The 19,859-nt window shown below is 37.1% G+C and overlaps 1 protein-coding gene across 1 annotated transcript in view; it reads left to right on the forward strand.

Moving 5' to 3' along the window:
- Positions 1-748: 748 nt before the first annotated feature.
- Positions 749-19,859, forward strand: part of PDE10A (phosphodiesterase 10A) — a gene marked incomplete at its 5' end in the record, with an annotated part of 58,016 nt that continues 38,905 nt past the window's right edge. The window contains 4 exons of the mRNA XM_009085232.1: positions 749-869; positions 2,771-2,820; positions 15,195-15,335; positions 18,340-18,495. Coding sequence (XP_009083480.1) covers positions 749-869; positions 2,771-2,820; positions 15,195-15,335; positions 18,340-18,495 — 468 coding nt within the window. The remainder of the gene's footprint in view (positions 870-2,770; positions 2,821-15,194; positions 15,336-18,339; positions 18,496-19,859) is intronic.

Genomic DNA, 19,859 nt, shown 5'->3' on the forward strand with positions numbered 1-19,859 from the left:
TGGATAAACAAATGCAGCTGGGCCCCTGAAGGGAGTCTGCATCTCCTTTCCTAAGAGATTTTAACCATGTCATGCTGTTTCATTTTACCAGCAAGCGGCACCCCATGGCTCCCATCTGAATATCCTAACTGATTTGTATTCTGCCAACAGATTTGATTTGTGTCTGCCTTCATCATTGGAACAAATGCCTATGAGGCCACAGTGGCTAGCATAATTTTGACTTGTGTGATTTTTGTCCTTCGCTTTGATGATGTTAATTGTTGCTGTATTTGTAAGGTTGAGCTCCCCAAGCTGCCACCTAAAAGCTCTGCTGCTTGGCACAATTCTGTCATTTGGCTCATAAATTTGAGGTGGAAGATACTAGCCAAGGCAGCTGCTTTCTTCCTTTCATGGTGGACTAGGAGCTTAAAAGGAAGGAGTTGAAGGTTACTTATTTTATAATTGTCGTATTTCTCAGTTTCTTCTTGAGACATTGTCCGTGACCCTGGCCCAGTTTATGCAGTTATTAATTGCTTAGTGATGTTCTCAGTACGCTTTGAACAAATGTCTAATGGAGCATAGAGTAGACTGTTGTGCCTCTTGCTTAGCAGTGACCTTGTTCTTCAGGCAGCTGGATTAGGACAGTTCTGATTGACTCAATATTGAAATCTCAACATATGGGGTATTAAATTAATGAATTTATATGTTTAAAACCTGCAAAATACATCTGAGTTATTTTAAAATATTCTTTTCATCTTTGCTTTCATAGTACCAGGATACGAATATGCAAGGTGTAGTGTATGAATTGAACAGCTACATAGAACAGCGCCTGGATACAGGAGGAGATAACCAACTGCTTCTGTATGAACTGAGCAGCATCATTAAAATAGGTAAGAAAGAGAATCAAATGTCTCTGAGCTGTTACTTAGCATCAGTGCACAGCACATTTCTTACGTGGTTTAATTAATAAAGACAGGTATTGAGGGAAAACAGTGTTCTCATTGGATGTTGTCTCAGTATGAACTTACTTCACCTTCTGTCCCTCAGTGAATCTCTGATGGCACTTAAGTGAATTTCATCTTTGGAGACAGTTGCATATCCAATTGCAAAATTAGAGTTTTCTGTTAAACGAACCAAAGAATAGATGATTCTGGTTGTGATGGTGTTGCAATGTCAGTATTGAAGGTAGTAAAAATAAAATCTGTAGGTAATATCACTGCATAGTTAAACTCCTTTTGAAACAAAACTGGAATGCTACTGAAAGAACATGTATCTTCTGTGTGAGCTCAAATTAAACTCAGTTGTTAAAAGATTTTTTTTTTGATCTGTTGTAAGAAGCTTTTGTGGTAAAAAAACACTACACATGATCAAAAGTTATAAATAAAACAAACAAATCTCGATAACAATATAAATGTAATTGGGCTTCTTTTTAGCCAGAGTGGATGTACTCAGACTTCAGTAGGAAGTATCACAGTAGCTTTGTTCAGTATAGCTTTCAGTCAGCTCTTTAGAAAGATTTAACCATCCCTGCTACTTCATCATTTTGTAATGATGAGTAATAGTTCTGATTTATCTGTATGATGTTTTAAAAACTTCTGTTTACTGATTTTGCTTAAATTATTATTTAGATGTTGATGTCCAACTCACTTCAAGATCAGATTGAATTTTTTTAACACAGCAAGTGAGAATTGACAAGACAGTGCTTATGTTTTACAATTTTTTCCCCTTTTGTAGAACAGATGAGGTTTTTTTACATATATTTCCTTTAGAGTACTCATTTGCCTTGTAGCTCAATATACTTACATACTACAGCTGAAGGATTTAAAATCTGAATGCAAATTACCATGCCCTGAACGCTTACTGTTGTTGCACAGGTGACAGTAAGCAAGTAACTACTCACTGGGACTTTTTCCCTGTTGTCAAAGAAATTAAGAAAGTCAATTGATTTGATTGCACACAAGTACAATTTCTCCCCTGAAATGTACTGAATGGATTTGTGTGTTCATTCATAAAAAAGCAGGTATCAGATATGTTCTTTTACTGGTTAGATTGTTTATGAACTGTTGGAAAGATAGAAACATGCTCAAGGTCTGTTATGTAAAGCAGGGTGAAAAACATTGTCTGCGAGATCGTCTTCTCATTTTGAGAGTTTTCATTTGAGCAGTAAATTATGATTGTGAGTTGACTTTAGACTTTTGAGAGTTTAAAGAAGTTGACTTTATCCTGTTTCATACAAGAATCTGAATCTGGCAGAAATCTGGCAAGTAGAAACTTTCTGGTGTGTGTCAGTGTTTTTAATATGGGGTAGGTGCAGAAAATAGAAACTGTTTGGAAACATGCTTTAATGGCAATATTTGCAATTCTTTGTTTTCACATTATTTTCTTTCTTAAGGCAGGGACAAATATAGCTTATCATCTACAAATGGTATTTATTTTACTCGTGGAAATTGTATTGTAAATACAAGTTTTTACGTTACTTCTATGCTATCATATGAGTTAATTTGAGTTTGCATATGTTAGGCCTTGGAGTAAGAATAAGATATATAAAGAAGTTGTTTCTGATTATCTTGTAGAATGTAGTAAATGTCAATGGAGAAAACAAGAATTGTGTGGTACCTCTAACTTTGTAGAGTCTGGAAAATTTCAAGGGAAACAGAAATAGACCTTAAACTTTAGAATTTTAGATGTTTGTCCTAAGTGGAATTGAATCTGTGGTTTCACCTCAGAGATGTTGTGTAAGTTCAATTTACTGCTGTGAGTACAATTATTTCTTTTATTATTGCTTTGGCAGCTACAAAAGCTGATGGATTTGCACTATATTTCCTGGGAGAATGCAATAATGTAAGTATACTGGATTAAGATACTGCTTTTCTGTAGTGTCACAAGTATATTTTTTGATTTGATAATGATATTTTTGTTTTATTTTGCATGTCACTTTGCAGGAAATATTACCTGAGTGCTGAATATTAGCTTTGTCACATCTTTATTTCTGTAACTTAGAAGTTTATTGAACATAGTGGTAATGAAAAAAAAGGTTCTCTGCATTTAGATCATCAGCCTTTTTATTTTTTCAAAAGATTTGGCAATAGTGCTGTTGTTTCTCTGACTGTAGCAGCTTAACTTGTGATTTAGCTCCATTATTAATGGTCTTTAAGAAATGGAAAACTTGAGTTGGATTTACTGTCTGCATAGCCTATTCCTTGCATCTAGTTATCTCTCTGACTTTTTTTTTTATGTTATCAGGTCCTCTGTTAATTGGCAACTGCAACTTGATACTGAGATAATGTAAATTTCAAATGTAGATTTTGGTTAGCATAAAATAAATTTTGCATTTAAAATTTATGAATTAGATTAGTTTCTCATGTAGTAGTTCAAATAACAGTGAATTTAATATTTGCTCTTTTGTTATTTGAACATTGTTAGAATGCATTATGTTTTTTCTATCCAGATTAATTTGTGCAGTTACCACGATGTAATATTTTGTAGTTACTTCAAATGGCTACCAAGAAGGAAATGCAGTTTATTACTTCAGTCAGTTCTATCAACTTAAAATTCACAATTTGCTGGAAATGTTATGTCTTTCATTGGTTCAAGAAACAAGCAGTGACTAGAGAGGAAAATATTTTTCTCATTGTTTTTGTTTCCTTACTTTACACAGCCAGTTTAATAGTTTATTCTTGTATAGTCCATTAGCCAATTTCCTTTGCTCTTTGTGAAATACTTGAATTCAGAAAAAAAGGGTAAGAATGATATTTTGGAAATAATGGAAACGGGACTGAAGATACGCACATCTGCAGGTTACTTGATGTGAAAGGAGGCCCATACAGAAATTTCCTTAAAGAAATGAAAATTGGGTTTTGCCTTTTTTTCTTTCATGTAATGATTGTTTCATATAATTAAGATAACCCACTTTATTATTCAGAAATTGTGTCTGCTCTGAATGAGTTCTGTTAAGTATATAAGCAGCATATATTTTCAAATAACCCTTTGACCAAGAGGTATAATTCAAGAAACATGTTGCTCATCCTTTATGAATGCAGTCTTTGGTTCTCATTAGGAGGTGACAGCATCCATTGTCATGGATGGGGAGTGATGCAAACAGTCACTGCAAAGCTTCCTCCTGCTGCCAAAGGCAGGAGCCCGCAGGAAGTGCAGCCATCCATTCCCAATGCACAGCGCTGGCAAACTTCCGTGGCAGTGAGTGCCTGCCAGCTGAGCATGCTCATCTCTAAATGCTTTGTAAAAGATTGCAGTAAAATTAACTTTACAGCTGGAGACCTCGAAAAATTTTAGTATGGTGAGGTTTTTCCTGTTAGATTAGTGTGGCACAAGATGGGACTTCTTCCAGTTTTTTTGATACCTGGAGAGCCTGGGGGCTATATGCCCTTCTGAATTGTTTATTGTTTTTATTTTTTTAATCGCCTATTAGGCAGATGAATCTATTTGCTTCCCCCATCCCAGTATAACTCTCTCCTGAAAAACGTTCCAACCACTAAAAACACATATTGACTTTATTAACCACTGCTATGTAGCTGAATATCCCAAAATGGAATGTTGTTCATGTAGTTATAATAGGGACTGATCCCAAGTCCTTTGAAGTTAGTGCGAGATTTTCCATTCACATTTGTGGGCTTTGGGCCAGACTCATGTTTGTAGTCTTGTAATGAAATGATAATGTGTTAGCCTACTTCTTAGAAGAAATTGTCATTGGAAATTAATTTGGATATCTCTTGTCTCTTGAATATTTAACTTAAAGGATGTATCCAAGTGAGATTAGCCATTGCCCAGCAAATACTGGCAATGTATTTTTATTTATTTTTATTAAATGTCCTTTTAAAATGGGAACAAAAAGATTCTGCATAGTGAAAGCAAAAAGGAGCTAATTTTTAACCTGAAGTTTCAAAAATTTTTAAAACCCCCTATGGTTAGCCTGGACAAAGTAGCTGCTGAGTATCTATGGCCATGTGTTGAAGCATGGCTTCTGCTTTTTGGTGGCTTAACTTTTTGATGCTCAGTTTGTGATTTAAATTTTGCAAACTCAGTAAAAACTCTTTTTTTTCCTGCCAAATATAACATTTGGCTTTTTGTTTGTTAGAGAGAAAAATACACATAAATCTGCTTGCTATTCAGTTAAGAGTGTGTATGTCTTTGTCTTTTTGAGAAGTAAGTACTGGGAGGGGATTGTGTAATAATGGAGGAGTCATGTTAACAAGTAGGTAACTACTTTCTCCCAAATGGTTTTCTAACATTTAGTGACATCTGTTCTGGCTATATTCTGTAAGGGAATTTAGGAGTAAAACTGAAACAAAGGCAGAATAAGGCCAAGGTAATTTCTGGCTGACAGTTCAGATTAAATGCCTTCAGGAACTTTGCTTGAGTGAATTTGGTTAAAATAGAAGATGTTGCATCAATTACAGATTATATTGCATTCCTTTATGCAAGTATTACTCAGAGATGGTGCCAGAAAGAGAGGCCAGTTTATTTAGCAGCCTTCTGGTCGTTCAAATTGTTTGGAAGTGCTGGCATTCATCACACTCCTTGCTAAGTGTGTTCTGATGGTATGATTCTGCTTTTCCTATTGCCCCCTAGCAGGTGAGCACCACTCGCATGCTTAACTCCTTCCTTCCCTTTAAAGTTGCTCTGTGCATCAGAATCTGGTTTTACCTATGCTATATCTATGGTAGAACACGTTACTGGTCGTTCAAATTGTTTGGAAGTGCTGGCATTCATCACACTCCTTGCTAAGTGTGTTCTGATGGTATGATTCTGCTTTTCCTATTGCCCCCTAGCAGGTGAGCACCACTCGCATGCTTAACTCCTTCCTTCCCTTTAAAGTTGCTCTGTGCATCAGAATCTGGTTTTACCTATGCTATATCTATGGTAGAACACGTTACAAAGTACTCAGGTACTAGAAACAGCAGAGCTCCCTCATCAGGGTCAAGGGATCTGAACAGACTTGTGCCCATACTGCCTCTGGTTCTTGAACTTTGTCCATATCTAAGGAATTGTCTTTGTGCACAAGTTACGCAAATAAAATGATTTATTCTTAAGGTACATAATAGCCATTTTACAAATACTTTATCACAGAGAGCAGAAACTCTTCCAAATCAAACAGGAATGTTTCTCGTCTCACTGACAAAGGACTTGACTTTATTTCAGTTTTCTATTTTATTCCTTGTGGAGATGAATATATTGTTCATAATTCTCCTGTTATGGCCTTAAGTAAGTATCATTTTCAAACATGGCAAAAGATTTACTGAAATTCTCGTATTGGATAGTGTATGTGTGTAAATCAATTGCCTAAGTATCATGCTAACTGGCTATGGATTTAAGCCCAAGACAACTTTACAAGGCAGTATTTCTAAAATACTTATCACAGCTACAGAGTTTCTAATGTATTATTGTATTAACGGATTCTTCAGATACTTCTTGTTTATGATTCTTATTTGTATGAGTAATTTGCCTCATGGTTGCATTCTGATTCCTACATAAAGATGTATGACTTAGAATTTAATAGGCATAGACTTAAAGTAGCTTTTACTAGGTCTTGCTTTACTTAGTTCCTGAAACTGCAAATAGTGTTGACAAACAGATCATCCTCGCTTCAGATAGGAGTTTCCAACAGCTTTATTGTAAGAAATAATTATGTGAGGCCACAAATATGTGCACATACTATGTGGTTGTGGGTGTATTTTATTAAGCCATTCTAAAATTTCTGATCATGCAGACGTCGTTGCAGCTTGATGTGCAGTGCCACCTAGTGAGTTTATAGGGTGAGTGATTTGAATTATTAAGAACCCAGGAAAAAACATTTACTGCTTGCTGTCTCATTTTTTTTGTGCCAGACTGTGGTATATTATTTTGAATGTGTAGACATCTCTGAAATCTGATTTTTTAAAACATGTTTCCAGGTGAAACCCTTCGGATGCAAGTCAATTCAGAAAACTTTGGTCTTTATCCTTGAATCAATTCTAACATCATATATACTTTTTGTATATAAAGTGGAAAAAATATGTTGCTTTCTTATTTGCCAGTGAACAGTGATACTCAGCAGAGATGGAAAACTGTTGATCAGTTACTGCATCTGAGTTTAACTTTGAGTTAGTAAATTATCAAAGTGAAAAAAATAGATAAATTGCTGTCAAAATGTATTTTAGTGAAATTTTGGTCTTGTCTCATTTAATATTGAGGTAAATTGACTTGTGGAATATGGTCATGATGAATATAGAATCGCAGAATATCCTGAATTGGAAGGGACCCACTAGGACAACCCCAAAAATCACACCTTGTGTCTGAGAGCATTGTCCAAACACTTCTTGAATTCTGTTGGGCTTGGTGCCATGACCACTCCCCTGGGAAGCCTGTTCCAGTGCCCACAACCCTCTGGGTGAAGAACCTTTTCCTAATATCTAACCTAAACCTTCCCTGACACAGCTTCATGCCATTACCTCTGATCCTGTCACTGGTCACCAGAGAGAAGAGATCAGTGCCTGCCCCTCTGCTTCCCCTTGTGAGGAAGCTGTTGACCTTATGAGGTATCCTCTCAGTCTCCTCTTTTCCAGGCTGAACAGACCAAATGACCTCAGCTGCTCTTCATATGGCTTCCCCTCAAGGCCTTTCACCATCTTTGTTGTACCCATTGGAACAGTCCCTAATAGCTTTATATCTTTCTTGTACTGTGGTGCCCAAAACTGCACCAAATATTCAAGGTGAGGCTGCATCAGTGCAGAGCAGGACAATCACCTCCCTTGACTGGCTGGCAATGCCTTGCCTCATGCACTCCAGGACACGGTTGGACCTCCTGGCTGCCAGGGCACACCGTGACTTGTATTCAGCTTGCCATTCACCAGGACCCACAGGTCCCTTTCCATGGCACTGCTCTCCTGCTTCTTGTTCCCTAGTCTGTATGTACATCAATATATACCATAGGTAGAATGCAGAAATTGTTAGGAAACTAGACAGAGACTAGTTGTTTGTGGTTCACTATCAGAATGGGAGGGTATTTTGCATAAATCTGCAAAGATTTATCCAGGATCTGGTTTTGCTCAGTATATTCATTAATGCATGGGTGAAGGAAGAATATAGATTATTAAATTTGCATATTATGTGAAATTGGGAAGGACTGCAAACTGTAGGGACAGATTAGAATTCAAAATGGTCTTGGGAATATGGTCAAAAGAAACTGGACAATGATTGAGGGGACAAGTGCTGGACGTTCCTTAGAATTCCTCTCCCTGAGTTGGGCAGTTAATGACTTTGAGAAAGATTCTTGGATTTGCAGTGAATTTGAAGGCAAATATGAGTCAGCAATATAGTATCAAAATAATACACTGTCATATGTAGCAGTAACAGAACTCTAGCCTTCATGTAAAGTAATTTTCCCATACTTCTCTTCGCTGCTAAGGTCTCAGAAAATATAATATGGCTGGTTTAAGCACTGCACTTAAGAAAAACTAAAATTGGAGGAGCTGAAGTGAGTTCAGGAGAGAATGGGGAGAATGGTCAGGAAAGAAAAGAACTGGTTTTGCTTAGTCTAAAGCAAGGAAAATTTAGGGGTAAAGTTATGCCTGAATAAGGTAGAGAGGAAGGGAGTCACCTCCATGCCTGTGCCATGTGGGGCAAGGGTAGCACGCTTGAACTGGCATTACGAAAGCTTTCTCAGTTGTGCCTGTAATGAAGCATGACAGTGTGTTGCTTGTAAAAGCTCAGGGATCCCCATCCCTGGAGGTGTGTTCGAGACCTGTCTGGCCAAACAGCTTTCAGAAAAATGCTTAGCTGACCATGCCTTAAAATGGAAGTGATGCAAGAGAGATATGTCAACTTAGTTTTCTGTGTCAATGAACTGGTATAATTCTTGTGGTGCTTTTTTGGTTGTGTAAATCAACTGGAAAGTTTCCAGGAGTGACGTGCAGTTAGAAATTGATACCATTCAGAAGGATGAAAACAGCTGCTAGCAGTTTTATAGCATATATATGTATTGTCTTCATTTCACAAGCATCCAACATTTGTACATGGTATGTAGGGTAAAAATATAAATCTTCTGTCAAGTACACTGTCAGTTATCACAAAAGAAATAAGAAGGTTTTATAAACAGTGGTGGTAGTTGCTGGTGGTTTTTTTCTTCTTTTATCCCCATGTGCTTCATACAGTAGGATTGCTGCACTTCTGTTTAAACGCAGGACATAATTGCCTATAGCTCTTTAAGACTTTAGCATGGTAGTACTGGCCTACTACTGCAACTTAGCTAGCATCCAAGGCTTTTGCCTGTGAATACTTTCTAAGTTAGTTGTGTTTGTTTGGGTGATGAGTTTAATTGCTGATAAAACACCCTGGCCCTAGGGCACAGTCTTTACGCCTAGCAGTAAGTGTGGTCTTACATATGGGTTGTTAATGTCCTTTACCAAGAGTAAAAATCTATTGCTGTTACTGAACTGAAAAGGATGTGAGTAGCAAAAGCCATTAAACTCATTTAATATCAACTTGCTCAGTTTCCATTTCGCTTTAATGTTGTGGGTTTTTTCCCAAGCATCAAATCATATAGCAATGCTTTAGTATTAAGACTTTCATTTAATGTCAGTTGAATACTAAATTATTTTCCATAAAGCATTTTTAGGGCTAGTTTTATCAGCAAATTATGCTGTGGAAGAAACTAGGTAAGGATCCAGTCACCCATACCACCAAAACAGTTTTTTAATGGATGCTTGTCAGGTGTGTGCTTTAACCCTCCTAATCATTAAACCTGCTTCTTATCCAGACTCCTTTTCTGCAAAGAAATTTTGGAAAAATCCATTTCAGATTGTAATCTACTTAGTTATAAGAAGTCATTAAAAAAAAAGAAACAACCGAGCAGTTTGTGAAATGATGAGCAATATATATTTGCAGTTTGAATCCAACCCTGGCAAACTTTATATAGTTAGTTGATCTGTTTCTAGTCTTTGTGAATTAAGCTTTGGTGTTGTGTTGGATTCCCACAGACTACACACCAACAGCTACTAGAAAAATAGCATCAATTACACCTGTAGTTGACCTCTTCATCAGAAAAGCGAAAGGCTGAAATCACTGAATACTGTAGGGACTTACTGCTGTAAGAATATCTCTCAGGATTTGCTGACAGTATTGTGTTATAAGACTTTAGCTGTTACTCTTCATATTTTCTTTTACTGGGATTTTAATGTGTCAGGCATTAGATTTTCACTAGAAAAACCAACTGTGGGGCCAAGTTATGACAGCATGACAAGACGAACGTGAGTAATTCTTGATGTGCATGCTCTTAGCTGTCAGAAATGAGGAGTAATGAGGTTTTTTTCAGCCACAGTAAGGGATTCAAGATAAATTGCTTCATAATTTTACCAGACTCAGTGCATAGCACCAAGAAAAGGCCACCAGAAGCCATGATATTATGGCTTATTACATACTGCTTTTGTTATGTATCTGAAAGCCAAGTTTGTGGCTTTAGCAGTGAATTGAGAATGCTGTCATGTTCATATCCCTCAAGAACTGATTACAGTGTACATCATTCTGCATTCCTGTAGACTGGAAGACTTGTTAATATATTACCGTTTTAGAAAGACACTAGAGACTACAATATGTTGCCTATACCTAGAGTGCCTATGAAATATGAATCATAGAATAGAATCACAGAATCTTTTAGGTTGGAAAAGACCTCTAGGATCATGAAGTTCAACCATTAACACCACCAAGACAAAAGGGCAAATTTTCTACCATTTGTCTGTGTTTACCAGTGTTTGAACCTTTGTTATGATCATACTTTGTTTTGGACTGTTTTGTTTCAGTTTGGGTTTTTTAAGAACTTCTTGCTCTCTGTGATCACTGGATTCCAAACCACACTGTAACATCCATCAAAATTAATAGGAGGTTTTTGGTTGTGGGCTTTATCAAAGTGAATTAGGAGATTGAACTAGGAGAGAAGGAATAATTTTGATTTTAGGCCGAATTGGTACGATCTGTCCTGTCACAGATGGCAGGAAAGGAAGCACCTTGTGTACTCTGAGGTTCCAACAATGTATAGGAGGTTTCTGGTGTCAGACTTCAGTGTTCTCCTGCCGAACTACATTTGAAGAAAGAAGTCCATCACCATGTGGAACTTGTTGGAAGAAGATTGTTAATAGGGTAGTTGAGCTTGATGCAGGTAAGGAGGCTTTGTCTTAGTCTGGAAGGAGGGTAAGCAGGTTAAAATAGGGAATTGCAGAGTCCAGTGGGCTGCCAGGTGCGAGAATACATGAACCTGGAAGCTTTCAAAGGATTCTCTCTCCAAGCCAATGTTTGCTCTTTTGTTGCTCCCATCTTGGTTGCCTTCTCCCTCATCAGCAGTAGATATCTAATGCTCTTTCTCCACTAGGTATCTTTTTTTACTTAACTTTTGCTAGGAGAGAGACAGTGACATTGCAGTGTCAGTGAAGAGCCCTTTGTATTTATCTGTTTCTGATACTGGCTTACAGGCTCGCTTCAAATGGTTATAGCAGCAAAAGGGTCTGTGAGCAGTGCCCAGGCATCCTGCTGTCCTCAAGCATTTCCTTTCTCTACGTTTTAAGTTATCGGTGTAGTATTGGGAAATCATGGCTCTTAATATTCTCATATTTCCTTTTTTATTGACTATATATTGTTTAAGTTGTGGATGAAAATCCACTGGTTCCTTATTTTAATTATTAATCACTGTTCTGTGTCATTACCAAACCCATAAACTGTTAGTCCTATTTTTGAACCAACTGAGGAAATGCAAGTAATTTGAAAGGGGCCAATCTGTTAATTTCTTCATTAATTAAGAAGCTGTATGCAATGTATCTAATGTCTGTATGGGGACATTACCCTTTGAGTTGGTGAAGGATTATTTGAATGTACATTTGCAAGTTAGTCGAATACTGGAGTCATTCATAGTTAGAAGAGAGTAACTGTACCCCAAATGCTATTATTACTGCAATATATTATAAGTATTTTCTTAAGCAAAAGATAAAAACAAAATGTGCAGCTGGATAGGAGATGTGAAAAAGCTGGTGGTTTTGGATAGTGATAATTATAGAGAATCCCTTAAAGCTGTGTCTGTGGGGTGCCTCAGATTTTTTCAGTAACATGCTGTAGTGGAGCAGAGCACAGTTTACTGCATTCTGTTTGGCTGACCTTGCCATCGATGACCTTAACATTGATGGCTTTCTTAACAAAACTCCAGTGAAACTCAAGACATTTTCACATGCTTAATTGGCAATAAACATTTATACTCATGCAGACTTAAATTGATCCTTTATGGAATGTATTGACAGTCATGACATTTTATTAGGTGTATGTATAAAGTCAGTGTGGAATGGTAGAAGCTAATGGACTGATTGCAGCTTTTATATGGTTATGAGAAAATTTGCCTTTCTTTTTAATAGTGCTGCATGGTCAGGATAAGATTATCAATTGTTCTGCACAGTCATACTTTTCTATCTGCACAGTCAGGAGGAATAGTGGCAAATTTAGAACCTACTGGGTAGTTTGAAGAGTCTTTTGATCACTGACTCCTTAGCAGTGGGGTTTCCAGCTTCCCCTAAGATGCAGAATGGGATTGCTTCTGCAAAACTCTTTTTATCAGTGGAAGTAAAATAATGTTCATGAACTTTTTCCAACATAGGGAAGTTTATTCACAGCAGTACTCCATGGTGGTAGCACCAGAGGGGTTTACCAGCCAAACTGATTATTACATAAAGACACAGACTGTGCTGGTAAAAGAAGCTTTTGCTGGCAATACTTCAGGGTATCAACACAGGTTTTTGGCTATTGAAGATTCAGTTAAAGCTTTTTCTGAAGAAAAATGTGTATGTGTGGAAAAACTGAGTTCTTTATTTTCTGGTTTTCTTTCTTTTTTTTCTTGTATTCTGTTTTGAGAAGTTCTTCTGACAATAGAAAGATTTGTTCATTGTTTTGTATTTAGTGATGGGCATGGCTCAGGAGACCAGTGTGGAAAAGCACATTTTATGCATGTAATTTAAATAGCAGTTACTTTCCTAATCATCATGCATTGCTACATTGGCAAAAAGAATCAAATATGTCTCAAGAGAAAGTAAGAAAAATAGTGTAAATAAGAGTGTTATTAATCTTTGGAGAATTCAACTTTGGTCTCTCATGTGCTGTTGAATTTGTTTGACTTGTTCCACTACTTGGACTACATAAATCAGACTTTAAACATTGACTTGCATCTCTGCATCTTGCACTGTTCTGCAATAGGAATGACCATTTCAGTTTTGAACACATTATGGTGTTACCATTCCTACTATAAAAGTACTCTTTAAATAGTTAACCTTTTTTCCTATAAGCATGTATCAGACATTTGTGAAGATATATATTTCAGTATTTCTATGCCCTTTATATCCTAAAATTTTACTTCCTTCTTTGATTTTTTTAAAAAAATATTTTTTACCGGAACACTGATTTAAAAGAAATAAATAATGATCTGTGGGTTCTTCAGTTTTACTAGAATAATGTACTTTTATTCAGATCATTATGTGCTTTTCTTGGATCTGTTATGTAAAGTGTTCTTTTGCATTCTATTTAAGTGCATGTAAAACCATGAACTTGAAGCTTATGAAGGCAAGTAACTGTGAAACTAAGTTTTTATTTAAGAATTACATGTACCTTTATTAGATTATAATAAAGTAAGAATAAATGGAGCTTTTTATTCTGTTAAATTGAGCAGGCTTGTTCTGGCAGATTCAATGTACTGATTGGATGGGGCTTTTTTTTGATGTTTGGGTTTTGTGTGTGTGTTGCCTTTTATAAATTGTACTACATTCTTGTAATGCATATGGCAAATAAACATTCCAACTTTTCCAGTGTCTTTAACTGCTAAAGGCCAGACTTCAAAGAAGCTGGGAGCATAAATGGGTTTGAAGAATAAGGTTGAGGTTTACGATAAGAATAAACGGAAAATTTCATGCAAGATTTCATAGACTTGTACCATAATGCAAGACATCATAATGGAGTAAATACTGTGAATATTCAGCAGGGCTAGTCCATGGACGAAGTATCTTTTCTTCCAACTGACGAAATGACTTGTCAGTGCTAAAATAGTTTGTGGCAGCTTTATTTTCTCTTTTAAGATAGTTTAATTTTCATCTGTTTCACAATATTAGCAAAAGAATAACTGGATGGAAAGCTCACTTCCTTGCCTTGCTGTACCTTTTGAGACAGACTGACTTTCTGCTTAAGAACAAGACAAATACTCAGTTACTGGTTTTGTCAGAATCTTGAGTGTTTTTCTTCTGAACTCATTAAATATCCCAGCTATTGGACTACTGATTGTTCCTGGCTGTGCTTGGGTAGACCTCACTCTTGTTTGGGCTATGAATTCTGTGCTTCTCATTAACCATTTGTTTTCCTCTGAACATAAAGTCCAATATTTCTCCTTCCAAAATGCTGTTAATCCATTACATCTGAGGTACCTACATCACTGCAGAAGTACCTGCATATGGTGCATTATATTGCATCATTTTAGTTTCTGAACATTTCAGTGTGGGTTTTTTTTAAATTGTTTAGTATGTTTTATAATGTGTTGTGCATGTTTGCATAATAAGGAAGGGAAAATAACGAGAGGATGCACCTCAGATCATCACTTCACTTTCTGCAGTTGATAGGAGATGCTGAATTTCTGTATGCAAATTTTACCTTTAATATTCTGTGCTAGAAAACAGCCTCTGTTTTGTAGCAGCCCTAATGAAAGCAAAGTCTGATAGTAAAATTAATCAGTGGCCATTCTTACCAGGAATGTTAGTAATACATTGTGTTGCAGCACTGTCATCTGTCTGTGTCATTACATAAACAAGATCAAGAAGAAATTTAAATACTAGGAAAAAAAATATTTTCTCTTACAAGGTACTGTTTTCCTCTGTGAGTCCTCATGCTGTGAACTGTGTGTTCAAAGTAAATGCAAGTCTAACCTGATAAAAGCAAGAACTGTCCTCAGTCACCCACTGTTATCCCCTTGAGTTATCCAGGAGTTATCCACTCTCTGAATGGATGGTGACTTTAGAGCGGGATTTTGCAAAATTTCAGAAAAATTACATGGAGTTTATTCAACTACTTCTCATTGTCAAAAGCTATGTTTCTTTACATTATCTGTTTTATTCGGTCTTTTACATAGGTTGCACAGTAACTGTGAAAGTAACCGTGCTTTCTAATTGTGTTCTTTTTCTTTCTTTCTTTCTTTTTTTTTTCCTTCTAACTAGAGTCTGTGTGTATTTACACCACCAGGAGCTAAAGAAGGACAACCACGACTCATTCCTGCAGGGCCCATTGCACATGGCACTACAGTATCTGCTTATGTAGCCAGGTCGAGAAAAACGTTGTTAGTAGAAGATATTCTGGGGGTAAAAAGCTTTCTTCTTTTAATGATATGATTACAACATGTTCTTTGAATGAATGTTTTGATGCTGAAATGTTTATTGAGATGAATGTAGAATGATAGAATTTGCATCTGTCCTGCTACCAAGAAAATAAATTTGAGTTTGGATTAGCTTGATGGAATAGTTTCAGAATATTTCATTTCACAGAATCACAGGATCAGTCAGGTTGGAAGGGACCAGAGTGGGTCATCTGGTCCAACCTGCCTTCTTAAGCAGGGTAGTCCTAGAGCACATGTCACAGGATAGTGTCCAGATGGTTCTTAAATATCTCCATGAGGGAGAATCCATGACCTCACTGAGCAATCTGTTCTAGTGCACATTTATTTCTAAGTTTAAAGTTTTTTTTGTTTGGGCTATTTTAACATTTTTTTTGGTTGACGGATAAAGGAAGTAATGGTACCATAGTCTCTTGGAGAGAAAAAAGCCTGTCAGTCAAAACTCCTGTCCTCCTGATCCTGAAATACTAATCCCAAACAAGAAGACTTCCATAAAGTCAATTAAAGTTTGATTTAATTTTAATGCAGAGCTCACACTGACAAGAATATTAGTCAGAATTCTGGGTATTAGGCAAGATTTTTGTCTCTGTGCACTCTAATGTAAAGCTAGAGTACTTATAATATTAGCAGATCTAAATGAAAGGCCCACTAATGTAGCTGATATAAAAATTTAGGCCTTCGTCCATAAAAGGAGTCAGAAAATCCTAAGGTGATTTTCTGATATTTCTTGGCACTCTATATGTCTGTCCTTTTTAATTTTTTTAAAAACTCCATCCTCTAGTTGCATCTATGCAGTCATATGAAACTGATATTTAAACTGTACTTTATGAGAGCACTATACAATCAGCTGGTTACAAGAACATCAAGGAAGTTTAAATTCTCTTCTCTCTTCCGTGCTTCCTATCCTTTTGAGTTCTGTCCAGGATAACAATCTTTGGGTACTGTGGCCAAAATTGGACATTGTTGACTCTATTTTTAAAAGTATTTGTTAAAAAATGTATGACCTTTATTGGGCAAATTTGGGCTATAAACAAAATACCAGATGCCTAATGGGAGTACGTTTAAACAGAGCCACAAAACCAAAAGGCAGAAGCTGCTTTCCCTTTAGTAACAGTCAGTGCTTTCTGTACACCCTGGACTATAAAGATTTTATGTGTTGGTATGTTTTTTCAGTCCCACGTAGGGTTTAAATTGTTGCTGGCAATTTCCAATTAATATCATGATGTTCTTGTAACCGAGGGTTGTATGTTTTGATTTTACATATGTAATAAAATCGGGAGGTTAGTGGGGAGGAGTTTTGAACTTTTTTCTTGGTTTACAATATCAGTGGATCATTGACCAAACAGGGAGACCCATTTTGGTGACATGGTTTGCCTTAATGTGATTTTTAGGAGCTTCTCAACAGTGAAAGGGAAGTGCCTGCAGGTAGACTTGCCAGCCCTTTTTTTTTGTGGGAGGACAGAATTAAAAAGTGAAAGCAGAAGGCTCCTGTTTCAAAGTGCTTCCCACTCTCTTTTGCCTGTCATTTATTCAGAATGATTGTCATCTTAGTAATTAAGGTAGAGATTACTTGCTGTCTTCTTTGAGAAAGGGGAGACTTTGATCAGCCTTGAAGGGATGTCTGTCTTAGAATCATAGAATCATCCAGGTTGGAGGAGACCTCCAAGATCCAACCATTAACCAGCCACTCTGCTGTAACCCTTAAACCCTAAACCATATCCTCCAGCATCAGATCCAGACTGCCTCTTAATCTCTTCTAGGGATGGTGATTCTACCACCTCCCTGGGCAATCTATTCCAGTGCCTGACCACCCTAGAATGAAAAAAAATTACCTAACATCTAGTCTGATCTCCTCAGTCTCAGTTCATGATCATTCCCTCTAGTACTCTCACTGCAGGCACGGCAGAAGAGATCATCCCCCACCTCTTTAAAACCCACTTTCAGGTAGTTGTAGAGAGTGATGAGGTCACCCCCGAGACACTTTTTCTTGAGGCTGAACAAACCGAATTCCCTCAGCTGTTTCTCATACAACATATTTTCTAGACCTTTTATGAGCCTCGTTACCCTTTGCTAGACTTGTTTCAATGCCTCAATGTCCTTTTTAAAGTGAGGGGCCCAAAACTGAACACAATGCAACTCAGTGTTATCTGCAAGTTTACTGAGGGTGCACTCAGTCTCCACCTCCAGATCATCAGTTAAGATGTTAGATAGGACCTGCTCCAGTATTGAGCCTTGGGAAACACCACTTGCCTAAACACAGCCTGCAGAAAACATCCAGTATGAACAAGTACTGAAGGACTGATGTGCAATCAAGTGGGTCTTGCACACTTCATATTGGCTAACTAATGCCATACTAACTGTAATATCCTGGTGATTTCTCAGGTCTTTGTGAGTTTTCCCACATGGGGAAGTGAAGCTATAAAACCTTGAACATTCCCTATGTCGATTGAAAGTTACATATTTGGGTATTTTATAGCAGCTAGTAGGATCATTTTAACATTTGTTGCTATAACATTTGCACTGGTTTATTCAGGATGCATAAGCAAAGGAAGGAGAAGATGCTTACTTTCATGCACAATGTTTTGGGAACACATTTTCCTCCTCTGGAGTTGTTGAGGATTATAACTGTATAATCCAAAGCCTTAGCCTCAGGTTTGAGTTTTTGTTCTCTTGATAGCACTTCTGTGTGCTGGGTAACACTGAAATCTGAGCAGTCCACTTCATGATTAGAAATGCTTTTACATCTGTAAGGTTATCTGTAGATGTAAATTAATGCTGAGACTTTTAAACTGCATTTTTTAATTAGATGTTTTAATACTGTGTGTAAGTTATGCTGGAAGATAGGAGTTTTAGTGAATTTTACAATTTTCCTGCAGATCTGATCAGCCAGGAGGGGGAGGAAAACATCAATGTGTCTTTCCTGTTGATGTTATGATATTTACATTTTATCAGATTATGTTTGCATTTTCTAGGATGAGCGATTTCCCAAAGGTACTGGACTGGAATCAGGGACCCGTATCCAATCTGTTCTATGTTTGCCAATTGTCACTGCAATTGGTGATCTGATTGGTATCCTGGAGCTTTACCGTCACTGGGGCAAAGAAGCCTTCCACCATAGTCACCAAGAGGTGAGCTCATGCCCAGCCTTTGCCCACTTGCCTGTGATGATCAGCACTTCAGTGCCTCCCCCAAACTTTCTTCTCTCACCCTTTTCATTTGTTTACTTTTTTTATACTTAATTTTTGTTCTTATTGAAAAAAAAAGGTAGTCGTTTGTATTTTCAGTTAGACGAGATGAAATTTAATATACAAGTACAAGGACACATCAAGATCTTTACCTTGTGTTCTCATGCGGAAAAACAGATTCAAGATTTTTTTATTGATTATGAACTCAGTACAGAGTTGTTATAGAAGTTAATGCACAGCAGGTGAATGAAATGTAAGTGTAAATCTAATTTCAAAAATCAAAATCACTTTATATAGACAAGGACACTGCTGAGTTATCCTGAGCCTCAATTTTAACTTTCCAGTAAAGCTTTATTTTACAGTATGGTAGGATTTTTAAAATTGTTAGTTTACTTTTTTGTGTGACTTCTCAAGGAGTGAGCCCTGTTGTAAAACATAATGCATCAACATTGTAGCTACGTTATAATAACATATACCAACAAGTCTCAATGCTGGGTCTCACAGAAGGGGAAAGTGATTCTGTTTTAAAAGAAAATGAAGCAAAGGAGATTTTGTGTATTTGCATTCACATTCTTACATCCACACACTCTCAGGCACCAAGATGTGTCTAGGTGGTGCTTCCAAGAGTCACATACAGAGACACAAGCATCCAGGTAGTCCCTCCAGAATTATTGCAACAGGAGGACAAGGGATTCTGGCTGCTGGGTCCTTATGACTCCTTGTTTCTTCCTAGGCTGGCAATCATGTGCTGGTTTTTTGAGTCAGTCTTTTCTTTAGCCTATAGGAGCTGATACCTTTTTTCTCTCTAGCCTGTCCCATCTTTGTGAGTTGTCATGATTTATTCACTGTCCTTTGTCTTCTGATTTAGATGTCCTTAGAAACTGTGTAGAAGTGCTGGTGTGTAGATGACCTGTCAATCTAGGCACCACTTGTAAAGCTCTCTTCTGCTCCTTTTTTTTTTTCCACATGTGATGCTTTTCCATCCAGATATTCCCATTCATAACCATCTTCCCCTTTCCATGACTGTTGTCTACATTGCATGTTTTACTGTACTCATTTAAGACCTGTGTAGCTACGTTGTCCATACATGTCCATTTGTCAATCCAAAGTTATGAGTTGCAAGCCAAGACCAAATCAATTTGAAAATGGAGCAGGTGTATCAGAGGCTATTGCTGTATTCAGAAGTGCATCTTAGCTGTCATGTCTAGGTGAGGATCCTTGTTGTGTCCCATCTACACATTATGGTGTCTCTCACATAATGTTGAATGTACCATTCATTTCTCTCTGTACCTTTCCCCAGGGAAGGG

Source organism: Acanthisitta chloris, unplaced genomic scaffold (assembly GCF_000695815.1).
Source record: "Acanthisitta chloris isolate BGI_N310 unplaced genomic scaffold, ASM69581v1 scaffold11302, whole genome shotgun sequence".
NCBI lineage: Eukaryota > Metazoa > Chordata > Aves > Passeriformes > Acanthisittidae > Acanthisitta > Acanthisitta chloris.